The 15,033-nt window shown below is 35.3% G+C and overlaps 2 protein-coding genes across 5 annotated transcripts; one reads left to right on the top strand and one right to left on the bottom strand.

The window, feature by feature from the left end:
- Positions 1-48: 48 nt before the first annotated feature.
- On the bottom strand, positions 49-7,958 carry LOC133695964 (ABC transporter G family member 24-like). The gene is made up of 14 exons (XM_062117952.1): positions 7,376-7,958; positions 6,867-6,943; positions 6,354-6,626; positions 5,890-5,953; positions 5,648-5,794; positions 5,427-5,461; positions 5,153-5,226; positions 4,024-4,949; positions 2,787-3,083; positions 1,848-2,342; positions 1,163-1,311; positions 636-925; positions 429-562; positions 49-317 (listed from the first exon to the last, which is right to left on the bottom strand). The coding sequence occupies exons 1-14, from the start codon at positions 7,615-7,617 to the stop codon at positions 161-163; spliced, it is 3,360 nt and encodes a 1,119-aa protein (XP_061973936.1). The 5' UTR covers positions 7,618-7,958; the 3' UTR covers positions 49-160.
- A 3,487-nt stretch (positions 7,959-11,445) lies between these two features.
- On the top strand, positions 11,446-14,696 carry LOC133696224 (serine/threonine-protein kinase PCRK1-like). Of its 4 annotated transcripts, none has more exons than XM_062118344.1 (5): positions 11,446-12,205; positions 12,436-12,867; positions 13,119-13,379; positions 13,622-13,744; positions 14,018-14,696. In XM_062118344.1, exons 2-5 carry the CDS (start codon positions 12,460-12,462, stop codon positions 14,540-14,542), a joined length of 1,317 nt encoding a protein of 438 aa, XP_061974328.1. In that variant the 5' UTR covers positions 11,446-12,205; positions 12,436-12,459; the 3' UTR covers positions 14,543-14,696. The 4 variants fall into 4 exon arrangements, with proteins under 4 accessions (XP_061974328.1, XP_061974325.1, XP_061974327.1 ...); XM_062118341.1 differs by having other exon boundaries at positions 11,447-11,946; XM_062118343.1 differs by having other exon boundaries at positions 11,975-12,223.
- Positions 14,697-15,033: the final 337 nt, after the last annotated feature.

Below are 15,033 nucleotides of genomic sequence, written 5' to 3'. Positions count from 1 at the left end.
TTGACTAAATCAATAACAATCCACTTCCAAGATTCCAATGTGCAAATCTAGAATAAACTCCAAAATGCGATAAAATTGATTGGAGGCCAGAATATTTGGGTTTGTGGGCATATTTGCAAGTATGATAGAATGGAAAAAGAATGGTGCTTGGACTATGAATTCACTTCTTTTGGAAGGTTATCATCCCAAAGAATGCCACAACTCGACTAACTAGACCTATGAGAATGAGGATGAATATACATAGACCCCAATAATGAAGATTATAACCGGTTTTCATTAGAGAACCACAACGAGTAATCAGCCACACTCCATAGTACCTGAGTAGGAAAAGGAACAGGGTTAGGGTTTGTCTCATCAAGTCATCAGTAAAGATAAAAAAGTACACAACATGCATTTGCAAATTACTTTAGCAAAGGCGATTGTCATACCTTTCAGCATTTGCAATCACAAACGCTTCCAAAGCCCAATTAGGATAGCACAGCTTGGCTACAAACTTCAAAACTTCACTTTTGTTTGGTTGTGATGCAATGAGAGTCAAAACAACCGGAAGAAGAACTGACCACTGCAAGAAAGAAACTTGTCAGTAAAAACAGATGACCTGTGAAGTGGAAATTAGCTAAAGCACCTTCACTCACCAGCTGGGCTGGACCTGGTTCAAAAAAGATGGCCAGTACATAGGCTATTCCAGTTACACAGTAGACAAGACAAAGCATGACAATGTAATTATCGGTGAAGGAAGATCTTGGGTTGGTGAAGAAATAGAACATAGAGAGGTAAACCACTGGCTTGACCACTGTATTAAAATGGTCAAATGTATCCTTGGCAAGAAAGTAAGCTACACTACTCATGCCAGAGGCACTCTCTCTCCAGTACTGTAACTTCTCAAGAGAAAATGTTCTTAAAGCCGCTATCTTGCAAAGGAGAGCTGAAATCAGCAAGAAGAGTAATGGTTAGGAAAATGTGCATGAAAATGATATATCGATTACTGCTGTTTGTTTTATGTCCTACAAGTAACCATACTAGAGTCAACTGAGAGTTAGCTAGAGGCAAAACCAAGTCAAAGTTCTTTCAAGAAATTTAAACTCCTGCCCTTATAAACCAAGAATAAAATTAAATTAAAAAAATAAACCTCACAGCTAGAGTAACAATTTTTCCTACTCACAAACTGCAATAATGGAATGTGCATAACCAGTAGCCCCGAAAGTTTGATCGCTAGGTTTTGTAATTGATCCTAAGCAGGCTCCGGCAAGAAATAAGATCAGATAATCTGCTGCTTGGATTTTAGCTTCCCTTAGTCTCTGTTTAGAAATCCTGTTGATTGTGAAGATCAAGAGTAAGAATAGAAGCAGAATGCAGAAATGGTTACTCACATTTCATCAGTGAAGGTTAAATCATATTTTCCCTTTCCAGGGGCAAAACCACTGGAGTTTAATTATTCACTGGATAAATGCTTAAATATAATGTAGGCTGCAGTTAGCATTTTGGAAGTGAAAATAGTAAGTCATTATGGATTGAAACATATTCTATAAATATTCTTCTTGGGAGTTTCCAGATCAGAGCCTACCATTTCTCCTAGAAATAATCCAACAGGATGAGCTAAAACATTAAGCAAATCTTTCAAAAGAAAATCATGCCAGTGACTTCATTATCAGGGTTGTACACAAGAACTGACATCTTTCACATAATAAATAATTCAAATGCACTGATACACCTCTACCCCAAAAAGAAATAGTAATTGAAAATGTGTAGGATGCATTTAACATGCTTATTTCAGCTAATATGAAGCTTTCTGTGAATATTATATATTCAGAAACACCTGAAAAAGTCACAAATCACTTGGAACTTACCTGCCAAGGAAGTATCTGTATTGCTGGAATACTCCTGGAGTTCTCCGATATGATAAATCACTGGACTTCAAAAAATTGTGTCGTATCTTATCCCGATGCAACTCCACATTACTCTTAACATCTTGCCATAATTCCCCAGCAAAAGACTGTCCCCCCATTCCAGTGTCAGTAGGATTTGATCTCAGATCTGGATTTGCTTCCACAGGTGACATAACAAGTCCAGCAGCATACTTTTGCATATCTGGAGGCATGGGGTATCCATTATGATGCATCCATCTAAGAGGAAGTTCCTTATAATTCACACCTGAGATCGCATTTGATGTCACTATACCCTCCAAAATGTCAATATAGTGGTCAGGAGGATTAACACGCTCTGGGACATGAATCCCAAGGCCTGCAAAGTATTCTTCAACCTTCTTCACTGGACCATGATAGACAATAAGGCCACCTTTTGCAAGAAGAACCAAGTCATCGAACATTTTGAACAAGGCATAGCTGAAGCAGAAGTTCTACCCATTAGTTAAGAAAATACTAAAATTTTGAAGCCCCCACATTCAGATTAGATCAAAGTATGGATTTGCATTGGAAGAAATAGAGTCTAAAATTTTTCTTGGTTGATAGAATTCTCTCTCAATTTTTTCTTGTAAATGATTGTCTTCTTATTTGCCTGTTGCATTACTTCCATTGCATATCTCATCAAATTTTAGTTTTTTAGAGTTGGCTTCCTATTTAACAGTGTGACAAGTTATTTTGCTTGGATAAAAATTAGATCACCTTAAAAACCACAAGTATACTGCATGAGATGTTTATTAATGTCCTTGCACCTGGTTTTCCTCATTAATACGGTACTGTGTAGCCATAGGAATGCATAGCAAATTTAAACTACAACTTAAAGATTAAAGATCTTCAAAAATACAGACAAGTTATCATAATAGTTACCTTGGTTGGTGAACAACCATGCAGATGTTTACCCCTTCAAGAGCTTCACGCCGAAGTGCTCTAAGAAGAAGCTGAGAGGATGCACTGTCCAGACCAGATGTGGGCTCATCTAAGATCAAAAGTGAAGGTTCCATGACCATTTCCAGTCCAACATTTACTCGCTTCCTCTGGCCTCCAGAAATTCCTCGCTTCTCCACTGTTCCTACCATAGAGTCCCGTACTGATTGTAGACCTAAAGACTCAATAACTCTTTCAACAATCAGAACTTTATCTGGTTTTGGCATGAAAGCAGATAGTCTTCAGTAACCAGGAGTGGATTGCACAAAAAAAAAAAAAAAAAAAAAGGTTGGTTAGGGAGGATTGCAGAGAAACCATCATGAGGAATGCACGAATAAAAGGTAAGGCAGAAAAGTTCCACAGAAGAAAGAGCATTAGCTCCAAGTCATGATTCATAGTATAACAACCCTACACACACACACACACACACACACACACATTTTTATTGTTTCTTTTTTATGCATACCCATACAAAAATCTTATCTGGAACATTGAGGAACAAATTTGAAGAGCATGATATTGAAAGAAATGGAGGAAAGAGCAAAACAAACATGCATGCTGGCATGCATATGTATTGGCAATACAAATATGCAGGCATGCAAGCACGTTATCCTTTTTATTAAAAAAAAAGCTTCTGGCCTTTCACTTCAAATTCACTAAGAAACTGACCCCATTTATTGGCAATACTCGAATTCTCCAAGAGCCATACTTGAGCATCGGAAGACATAATTCAAAACCAAGCATATGGTAGACTTAACTGCATGAAGTAAACAATGCCCAATAAAGCAAGGAGGTTAAAGCCTTTACATGTAGGGAACACTTGGTCAGTGTGGTTTCACTTAGATGTGGAGCAATAGGAGCCTTATTCATTTGCTGGATATTTACCTTTCCTATTGACCAGAAGTAATTATGCTTTACATACTTATTCCTATTGGATTATTTGTCTTAATTCCTCTATCAAAATGTAGCATTTTCTTATTCGGACACCTGGTCATAAACTCAATTGCACCTGTCTTGTGTCCAATACACTGTTACTTATTGGTGATGAACTTTTTAATTATTGTTTGAAATTAATTTATTATCTACAGAAACTTGCTAAATAATACATGACAAAAAATTCATATGAAAAATTGAGATAAAAACTAACGTTGAAATGTGTAAGAGTCAAAATGTGGAATACCTGCAATGTGCACTGAACCAGAGGTTCTCTTCAACTGTCAAGTTTCCATGCACAATATCATCTTGTGGAACAAAACCAATAATTTTCTTATATGAGTGGATGGATTCATTTTTCCCATTGATAAGAATCAAACCAGTCATCCTGCATCCAATTGCTTTTCCTGCAAGAGCAGAAAGAAAGGTTGTCTTCCCAGCTCCTGATGGACCCATTACAGCTGTAATACGGCCAGGCTTGATTTTGCCTGTTACACACCTTAATAGATGCTTGTTTTTGGCTTTCAAAGTAAGGGTTAGGTCTTTGAATGAAATCTCAATTAGAGGCCTTTTCTTGATTTCGGTATTGGTGGCCAATGAAACTACTCCCGAGAATGTGAGATCCTTGTTTTGTTGCTGCATAGCTTTCTCTTTCTCAATCTGAGCATATGCATACTTGAAAATTTGGCTATGCGTATTCATTTCTTTCCCCTTTGGCAAATGTCTCTTAGTATTTGGATCTTCAAATTCAAGACTGATCCCCTCATAGCTACCAGGGTCATCTTCAATTTCATGCATAATCTGCATAAGGTCATTGGGTTCCTTTTTCTTTCCTTTTGATGGTGCAGGTGAAGCCAGAGATGTAATCGAAGCATTTGAGTTTGTAGGATACAAATCTTCATCTATTTCAGATTTAGCTTGATCCAAAATCTTAAGTCGCTCAGGATGCGTGACATATTTCTTACGAGAAAATGTTCGTGAGAAATGAGCTTGCAATCCACTTGCATGCTTCTTAGCAGCATCTTTAGCAGCTTTCCACCTTTGATGTGCTCGTGCTGTTTCTCTTGCACTTCTTGCCGCTGCTTCCCTGGATTTGGCTAATCTTCTCTCTCGAGTGGTGAGAACTTGATCAGAACAGTTGTAAATAATAAGTAGCAGAGTAGTCAAAGCAGCCTGCATAAGCAAATAAAGGTTTCATCTCTATTAGCTAGCTACTTTTCCTGAGAGGAATGCATCGTTAGAATTCATGAACAAAACGAAGAATATTGTAAGATGTTCAGGAAGCATAAACAGGTCATGAGTTATTAATTAGATTAACATTTGGAACATAAGGAACAAGTATGAGATAGATTTTAATGTAAAGTGAGATAACTTACTATTAACATAATCCCATAGGCATGAATATTTTGACTTGGGGAGTTTGCATTACATGAAGTCAACTTGAAGCAGGCTGCAAGTCAGTTGGCAAAGGTCAAGACCATCAATAAAGGAGAGGTGAAAAGCAATATTGGAGTCATAGAAACAGAATAGTCTATAATAGCAAGAATACAAATCCTGAATATATAAATTCAGTTAACATAGATGTCACAGTAAACAAATTCACAACAACAAGAATGATTAAAGACTGACAATAATAAAGAAAATCCTTACGTGTCTCAGATGTAGATCCCATCCTGCAGTAATGTCTGAAAAATGATGAAAACATGCATCCCATCAGAAAAAAAGAACAGAAAGGTGACCTCCAAGAGTTTAAATTATCATAAAAACTATATGTCAATTGAAATATTACAACTTGATTGTTAACACATTATGAGATAGTTTGCAGCAAGAAACAATAGGTTGTTAAGCAAGTTTTGGTCAAAAAGTAATACCCACTACTGCAAGAATTTTTCTGGACCGTAGTTGGACAGTATGACCCAGCTGAACAGAATATTTCACTACTACTGCCAACATCAGCCCATATGTTTGCTCCTCCACAGGTATGGTTTGGCTGTCCTGGAGGTAGTTGATAACTGTACCTGCAAAACCATACATAGTGTATATGCATTATACCCTATAAGCAATTCAGATCCAAAGAGTAGAGTAACAATATCGAGCTGGAATCCAAACTTACGGTTCACATACTCCAGTTGCCCTATTGAGTCTTGAAAGTGGACAGTGAGAACCTAGCGGGCAAGCTTCAAAGCACAAGATCCCAATTCGGAACAAACGAAAAATGTCAGGGATAAACCAGAGAGTATAATTTTAGATAAAGATTAATGAAGTAACACTTGATTCTCAAGAGAAGTAAAGTTACACCAAGAAATTAAACCAACGTGGTACATTTTGAAGGAGAGAACTGAATACTATAACAGTTCTTCTTCCATTTCTTCAAGTGATACAAGAAAGTAAAAAAAAGTGAAAAAACATCACACTTCAAGTTTTTGTTTCCAGGGGAACGGATAGTAAGTATGAAATAAGAAAAGCAATTGATAACTCATGGAGTTTCCTAATAGAGTCAATTAGAATTAGAACTTTGAGGGTTCTCATCTGAAAGTTGCTCGCAAGAAATAATTAACACGATTCTCTAATACTTACGTATCATGCAGGTAAGACCATGGGGACAGAAGAAACCTTCACAGCAAGCCTGACAGCTGCGAGTTCTTGCAGGGATTTCCTTTGAATTTTCAAGGTCGACTGGCTGATTTGGACCAATACTGCAAGCCCATCCTGGCTCACAACCAGAAACCCACGAGGTTAAATTGCAGTTCTTGTTAGGTTTCAAATAATTGTCAATGCTTGAAGGCTGAAAGAAATTGTTGAAGTAGAATTTCATTTCTGCTGCTGTGCATATCCGCCGTGTGATATCTCCTGTTGAACAAATTAAATACACCATAAGGTCCAGAACATGTACATTACCAATTAAAATGCTTTAAACTAGGAGTAACATGGTATAACGAAAAAGGAAAACAATACACAGACAAGAAATTCTTCTCTTTATTTTTTTCTCCATTTTTTCAGCAAGAAAGAATTGCAGCTCATGAAAATAAAGGACTAATTGGTAAGCAAAGTACTTTAGGCCTTCTATTTCTAATCCAAGTACTTGTATACCTCCAGTCTTTTGAATGCATTTCGTCAAGAAATCCAAATTGGAAGAAAAATTGAATGCCTGGTTCCAATCATCTTCCCTGAAACAAATTAAGCTTTCAACATAACTCCACGGTACAAAATGGACAGACACATCAAATGGAGGAGATCAGGCATAAAACAAATCTAGCTTGAGACCAATAACCCGAGAAAACAGAAAGCAGCACACGATTTAGCAATAGCTAGTTCCCCGTTTCACTTTTGTGATGCCTCCAGAAGTCATACCAGCATTATCATTCAAGACTGAGAAATCTCAGAAAATAAATTAAAAAGAAAAGGCTACAAGTTCTCAAATTTCCAACATTAGTAACCCAAGAAAACAAAAGGAAACGCTAGATCAAGTACAATTCAAAGCATTTAACATTGCTAACATGATTCACTGACAACCCAGAATCCAAAACAACACAAGAAAAGAAGGGTCGCTGTAAATTTTTCTCTTGAACAAAAATATATCAGTAAAGGTAGTAACTTACGGGTCTTTGATACAGAAAGTAGATCGGTTGCTGATATCCCTGCTAATAACTGCTGTCAGATTTGACATCCTGCTATAAACAAGCTGTGTAATGAGTGGAAGAACTGCAGGATTGTCAATTTCATTGTAGTCCCCCACATCTTGACACCTGACTAAATTCTGTAAACTCAAAACTACAACGACCCAGATTAGCATTGACCAAGAAGTGCAGATTTTGAGCTTCTTTAAGCCCATTTTTGGCATTGAAGTGAAGCTATGTGAATTGAAAAGACATGAAAAGGTTGATAAAGCTTGAAAATTTATGGTAGTGCAAGATGTTTGGCTATGTTCAAGTTCATCTTCTGACAATTAGAGTGGAGAACGGCAAAGATTGAGCTGATAAAAAGAGGGTGGTCTTTGTTTTATATTACAAGTTGTCAAGAAATGAGTGGTTTCCATGGGAAAATTTGTTCTTGGAAAGGCGGCTGTGTTTGTAGCCTTGAGAGGAATGAAGGAAGCATGTGGGGGTTCAAGGTCAACTGTGTTTTTGATGAAAGAGAACAGAGTCGGGGAAGGTGGGACCAATATGTAAGAGATGCAGAACATGTCTTGGCAACTTTGCCTATTTGGACGGCTCCGTAGACATTTTTACGTTCATTAATGTTAATTTGGTTCCCATGAAAAAAAAAATCAGAAAAATCATGGATAGCTGTCTCTTTTGTTATGTTGAAGAAGATCAAAAGAGGTTTCCTTCGTTGGACATTCCCTCGAAGCCAGAACATTTGGCAGAAGGACATAAAAACATTGGCTCATGAAAATGTTTTTTTAATGTTGTTTTCAATATAAATTTGCGCTTCCCGTATACATTAAAGGGGCCAAAGCCTCCCAAATGAATAGATTTTGCCTTGGATGAGGACTTGCTGATCTGCAGGACACGGTTTTCCTTCTTTTTTTACATGGCAGGAAGGAAAACGACCAGCTATAACCAACAGAAAGTTAGAAGCCGCTGGCGACCTTGCCACCTAGGCATGGATCCAAAAGAAATTGATTCTGAAATAACCCAAATAGCTATAATCTTTAAATGTTTTATACAGTAATAACAACTGTTTTTAAAAGTCTTTTTTTAATATTAGCATGTTAAAGTAATCTAAATAATAATAATTTTAAGTAAAGAAAACTTAAATTTTACCTTACTGCCATTTAGAACACAATAACAAACGGGAATGCCCTAGCCAAATTACAAACAACGCCCCCCTTATGTCTTTTGCTGGACTCCGGCAAGGCAACGCCGTACCAATGACAATAAATTCATAAGCTTTCAGGAAAATCTCATGCAATTCCTCTAGCTAATTTGTCACAGCTAAACTGTGAACTATCTATCTCTAAAGTCTAAACTAGCCCGCAGTTTTAAAGTAAGAAAGAAAGAAAGAAAGAAGGCCTGATTAATTCACTGGAACTCGAGTACATGGCCCAATATTCATGTGGGCTCAAACAAGCCTACAGTACTCTAGTTCAAGCCCATTTATATCATAATATAGTCATCTGGTTAACAATTCAATTCAACAGTTAGTTTTGTTATCCTTCAAATATTTTTTTATTTATAAATATATTAAAATTATTTTTAACATCAACACATTAAAATAATCTAAAAATTAAAAAAAATTAAATTTTTATGAAACTCCACTTGAAACTGCGTTCCAAACAACACTTTAGATAGTGTTTGGGAACACAGCTGAAACCACGTTTCGTAAAAATTTAAATTTATTTTTATTTAAAATTATTTTAAATATTTTTATATTATTTTAATGTACTGATATTAAGAATAATTTTTTTAAAAATAAAAAAAATATTTTAATATATTTTTAAACAAAAAATATTTTAAATTATTAACACAATCTAATACACCTCTTTAATATTCCAAGCTTAGGGCTGATGTGGTATCGCAATAAAGTATAATTAAAATTATGTTATTATGTCCATCACAATTTTAAAATTAATTAATTAATTCAAAAACGATATGATTTTAAATGGACCTCACTATAAGTTTTTTTTTTTTTTGAAATCTTAATTAAAAAAGAAACTTTCATTTATATATATATATATATATATATATATATATATATATATATATATATATTCAAATCACAACAAAAAGTTGTCCAGATGCTAAACAGACACTTATTAGTGATATTGAAAATAAAAGAAAGTACATGAAAATGACTGATTTTCAGTTAGTGTGGTTAGAGACTGAAAGATTCACTGACTTTTGGAATGTAGAATGTAGCATTATTAACCAGTTCTTCTCTAGTTAGCTCAAGGTCAAATTAAAAGTGATTTGACGAGGATGGGACGTAAATGTTATATTGACCGTCCGATCACATCAGAGCATTTATTCGCTGCAAGTGGTTCCAGGAGTTGTTGAAATAACATTAATCTTTAATGTGCTGGCATCAATATCTCCACCTCATCAAGAGAGTTGTTGAAATATAACATTAATAAACAAGCAAGAAAGGAGAGACCTTTCATCTTTAAATCCAAAATCCCATCTACATTATTTGATTTGGAAAAAAGGGGGGAAATGATTTGTTGCAATAACATATTTATAGTATCATGTAATGTAGTGACTTCCCATGTTGCTAAAAACAGATAAAACATCTAATCTTATCCCTGCCTTGAAGATTGTGTCTTTAGAAGTGTGATTATGATTGTTTTTCCACTTATAAATATATCAAAATAATATTTTATTATTAATTTTTAAAAATTATTTTTGATATCAGTGCGTCAAAATGATTTAAAAACATAAAAAAAATATCAATTTGAAACAAAGAAAAAATAAAAAAAAACTTAAATTTTTTCAAAAATACTTTTAAAATGCAAAGGCTAACAAAGTCAAGAGAGGGCTAACCTTGCACATTGCATGAGGTGCACATATGAGAATTATTTAATCCAATCTCGATGAATATTGATTCGACTATACTTAAATAGATATTGTTTTTTTTTATATAGTTATGTTATCTGATTGGCAATAAATAAGATATAGATATTGTAAAAACCAACTAGAAAATCTGGCTAATATTAGCATAATACACTTGCATATGTGTAATATACAAAGAAACCCAACCAACATCTCTAACAAGGTGAGAGTCGATCCTATTTCATGCTTGAGATGTAAAGTCTACATTATTTGTTATTTTAGAGTTTATTTGAGAGTCTGGTAAATATTATTTTTAAAAAAAAACTTACTTGAAAATATATTAAAATATTTTTTTATTTTTATTTTTATATAAAAATATTAAAACAATCTAAAAATAAAAAAATAATAATTTAAAACTAGAAAAATTAAAAAAACAAGATTGAACGGCACCAAGGGACCTCGGAACCGGTAATATGAATAAAAAAGATGTAGGAGCTGAAACCGTCCACACGGCTTCTTCCGAGTAATAAGACAGTAACACATGACAAAGCAACCATTACAAATTTGGTAATCAAATTCTCATATGTCTCATCATCAAATAAAATAACAAATGATCAACATTCTCTTTCATAATCAATGTAATATCTGATTTCCCTCTATCAATCTTTGACTTTATATAATTTTTTTAATTTAATAATTCTTTTTTTAACAGCTGTACAATACATTTTTTATTTTTTAAAAATTATTTTTGATATCAATGTATTAAAATCATCTAAAAAATCAAAAAATATTAATTAAAAATAAAATAAAATATTTTTTAAAAACATTCTCAAAAACAAATCCCCGTAATCTTCAAAAGTTCTATCCATGCTTGCCTTTTATCTTATTGTTTCAAATTTAAATATATAAAAAAAATTTAGGAGCCTTTTTTTTAACTTGCAAGAAAAATAATATTTTCAAATCAGTTTCAATATAAATAGAAACCAAATCTTATCTTAAGGTATATTAAAAACACACCTCTCTCAAGTGCATGATGCATGAAAAATACTAAAATTAATTTAAAAAAATAAAAAGCAAACTTTTATTAAAAAAAAAAAAAAAGAAAGGAGAGAGGACATCTGGGGCTTTAATGGTTTCCAACTTCCAACCAACATTCAAAAACAGCAAGGGACACGTATTATTAGAAATGCGATAGAATAGAAGATGCCCACGAAAACTGTAGAGAGGACCGAGTCCCTGTGGGTTTCACCAGATGAAAGAATCCCATGTTTTAAAGAAACAACCGCACCCACAAGGGCCACAGCACACCTTCCAATACCTTTCATTCGGTCTTTCCTTTCACGTAAAGCGAAGAAAACCCTTTTCACATCTTCACTTGTTTTCGGATTTCTTTCTTTGATGAATAAAAAAATATTTCTTTTTTTTTTTGGGTGTTTACTGGCTCAAACGCTACCATAATTTGTCTCTTTCATTTAAAATGATGGCTTTGGTTGGTGAGCTACAATCCAGCTGCCTTGTATTGACTCGCCTTGGATCATGGAGTGCTCGTTGTTTTGTCTATGATTGCCCTCTTTCCACCCTTTTTTGGATTCTGGGTCCTTCTTTAAGATATCTCCCTCATACCTGTGAAGGATAACAAGAGCTGTGTTCTGTTTGTCTCCTTCTATTTTACAAGAAAAGTGAGTTGTTTGTTGCCTCCTTTTCTTCTTTATGTAGCAAAATGGGTATTAAATTTTGGTTCTTTAGTAGACTCTGTTTATCGTCTTTGTTTGCTTTGTTTCGCTGATGGGCTTATTTATCTAGAAAAAGGGTTTCTTTAAAGAAGAATAAGGAGCTTATTGCCTTTAGAAAATAACTTTAGGGTTGATGTTTAGGTTAATTATCTTATTGGCTCTGGTGCTTTGTGTGTCGTGAAGAAAACTGGCTTCGTTTCGGCATGTATGATTTGATTTATATGTACGTCTTGAATACATTAGTCAGTTTTGCAAGTGAATAGATTACCTTACTTCACAGGTTAAGGTTCTGCATCTATGAATACCATTGCTAATTTTATGAGAATTTGGATGTGTTTCAAGTTATAAACATGTCTGGTTTTTGCACTTTTGTTTTAACTGTGACCTTAATTCTGGTGGCATTGTTGTAATGCTGATACAATTGTGGATATGCAGCTAGGCAATTGTCTTTCAGGAGCTATGAAGTGTTTTCACTTCTCCAGCAGGGAGAAAAATGAAGAACCAAAGACTGTAACAAAATCTGTTTCTGTCCAATCCACTTCATCTACATCAATGTCGATGTCAACTGATCGTGACCTGAGGAAATCCGGGTCTGAGCTCAATTCTCAGAATGTATCAGATTTTAGCACAGAATCGTCCACAAAGAACTCATTTGCGAACTCATTCGCTTCTTTGTGTCAAAGACAGAGCAATCTTAAAGCCTTCACATTCTCAGAACTGAAGACGGCCACCAAGAATTTCAGCCGCTCTGTAATGATTGGGGAGGGTGGATTTGGCGGTGTGTATAGGGGAGTAATACGGAGCATGGAAGATTCAAGTAAGAAAATCGATATCGCTGTCAAACAACTGAGCAGAAGAGGGCTCCAGGCAAGCTTCCCCACTTTTCTCCATGCCTTGTTTACTACATATCATTCTTAAATCAAAATTTCATCTTGTCTTGGGATTATTTCCTTTAGATTATTGTCGCTTTAAATTTTGCCTTGGAAAAATCTTAGCACTTAAAAAAATCTAATACATTCTGAGAATTGAACTAAGAAGATTGTAATTAAGAAGAGAGAAAGTTATTGCCGTCAGACTCTTACTTCATTTTGCTGAGGTTAAATTCATCTTGTTCGCAGGGGCACAAGGAATGGGTGACTGAAGTAAATGTTCTAGGAATTGTTGAACATCCAAATCTTGTCAAATTAGTGGGCTACTGTGCTGAGGACGATGAACGGGGAATCCAGCGCCTTCTGGTATATGAATTTATGCCCAACAGAAGTGTGCAGGATCACTTGTCCAGTAAATTTCAGAAAGCTCTTCCTTGGGCCACAAGAGTAAAAATTGCCCAGGATGCTGCCCGAGGCTTAGCATACCTCCATGAAGGAATGGATTTTCAGGTATTTTTAACTTAACTCTCTAGGATATTGTTGTAATAGGACCTGCTACTACTCATCTTTTGTGAACCCTCTGCCCCTCCCTCCCCTCCCTCCTCAGGGATGGAGACTGGGGGTTTTGATCATCATATTTACCTTTTTTTTCTGCTCTTCATTTCGAGTTTGTTTGGCACCGTCTAATTTAGTATGTAGCTGCCTCACTTCACTCCACTGCATTTACCATTTTTCTTTCATTGTTGCTGCAGATTATTTTCAGAGATTTTAAGTCTTCAAACATACTACTGGATGACCAATGGAATGCAAAGCTATCAGACTTTGGGTTGGCTAGATTGGGGCCTTCAGATGGGTTGAGCCATGTTTCAACTGCGGTATGTTGTTCATGGTTACTTGAAATGATCCTCAAACCATGTCAAACAAACTGTTCTGTCACCAATCAGTAGCACGAGAAGCCATACTATAACTAACTTCCATTTGCACATAAACTACATTTTTGTAAACTTTTTTATACTGAATTGATAAGGCTATTTATCACAGTCATCATGGTCTTGGAGACTCTATCAATGCATCTTGATAACTTGCTAGTATGATCAGTTTGCAGACCTAAAGAAACTGAGAAACCAATTTATCTGATTTGGAAACAGGTGGTTGGAACTATAGGATATGCAGCTCCTGAGTATATTCAAACCGGGCGTCTCACGTCTAAAAGTGATGTGTGGAGCTTTGGGGTTTTTCTTTATGAACTGATAACAGGCAGACGTCCTTTGGATCGGAACCGGCCAAAGAATGAGCAAAACCTCTTGGAATGGGTCAGGTCACACCTCTCTGATGTAAGAAAGTTCAGGTTGATCATGGACCCAAGGCTCGAGGGAAAATATAACATCAAGGCTGCCCAAAAGCTTGCTTCTGTAGCTAACCGGTGCTTGGTAAGACAGGCTAAATCACGCCCGAAAATGAGCGATATCCTGGATATGATCAACAAGATTGTTGATACAACAGACAATGGAAGCCCCTTGCTCTGCACGAAGAGTTTGGCCCCGAAAGATGCTCCTGAAGGACCTGGAAGAGAACGTATGAAAAGGAGATTTTTGGATTCAATAATTGGAGATCAGAAGGGATGCTGGTCAGCTTGGAGAACATGGAGAACTAAGCTGGTGAGGACACGCTGAAAGCAAAAAAAATAAAAAAATGGAGAACTAGGCAAATCAGTCTTGCTTCGATGAAGTCCATTTTTGTTACGTGTAAGTAAATTACTTTGTTCTACCTGTGTACCCCGACATACAATTGTAAATGTTGAATAAAGTAAATGAGTTTGCCACAGGATTTCGTTGCTGTTACAAATTTTAGAATGGAATGCACTAGATAAATAAGACAGTTATAAAACTAGTCAATAAACTTGGTGTCTCACCGGTCTAGATTTTAACTCAGGTTAAGTTTAACCCAGGTCAAGTTTCACGTGAATCGATTTTTTTAAAAAAATATTATTATTTTATTTATTTATTTATTTTAAAAATCATAACTTAGATTATTTCACTAACTTGCAGGGTAAACTTGCTTAATCCACAAACATTGAATCTGGTTCTTAAATTCATTGATTGATGCCTTATGGCCTCTATGAAAATGAATACAATACAAGCACACGAACAGAGATGATGCAAAT

Source organism: Populus nigra, chromosome 6 (assembly GCF_951802175.1).
Source record: "Populus nigra chromosome 6, ddPopNigr1.1, whole genome shotgun sequence".
NCBI lineage: Eukaryota > Viridiplantae > Streptophyta > Magnoliopsida > Malpighiales > Salicaceae > Populus > Populus nigra.
The sequence above is the reverse complement of the archived record's forward strand: the minus strand, read 5'-3'. Positions and strand labels throughout refer to the sequence as shown.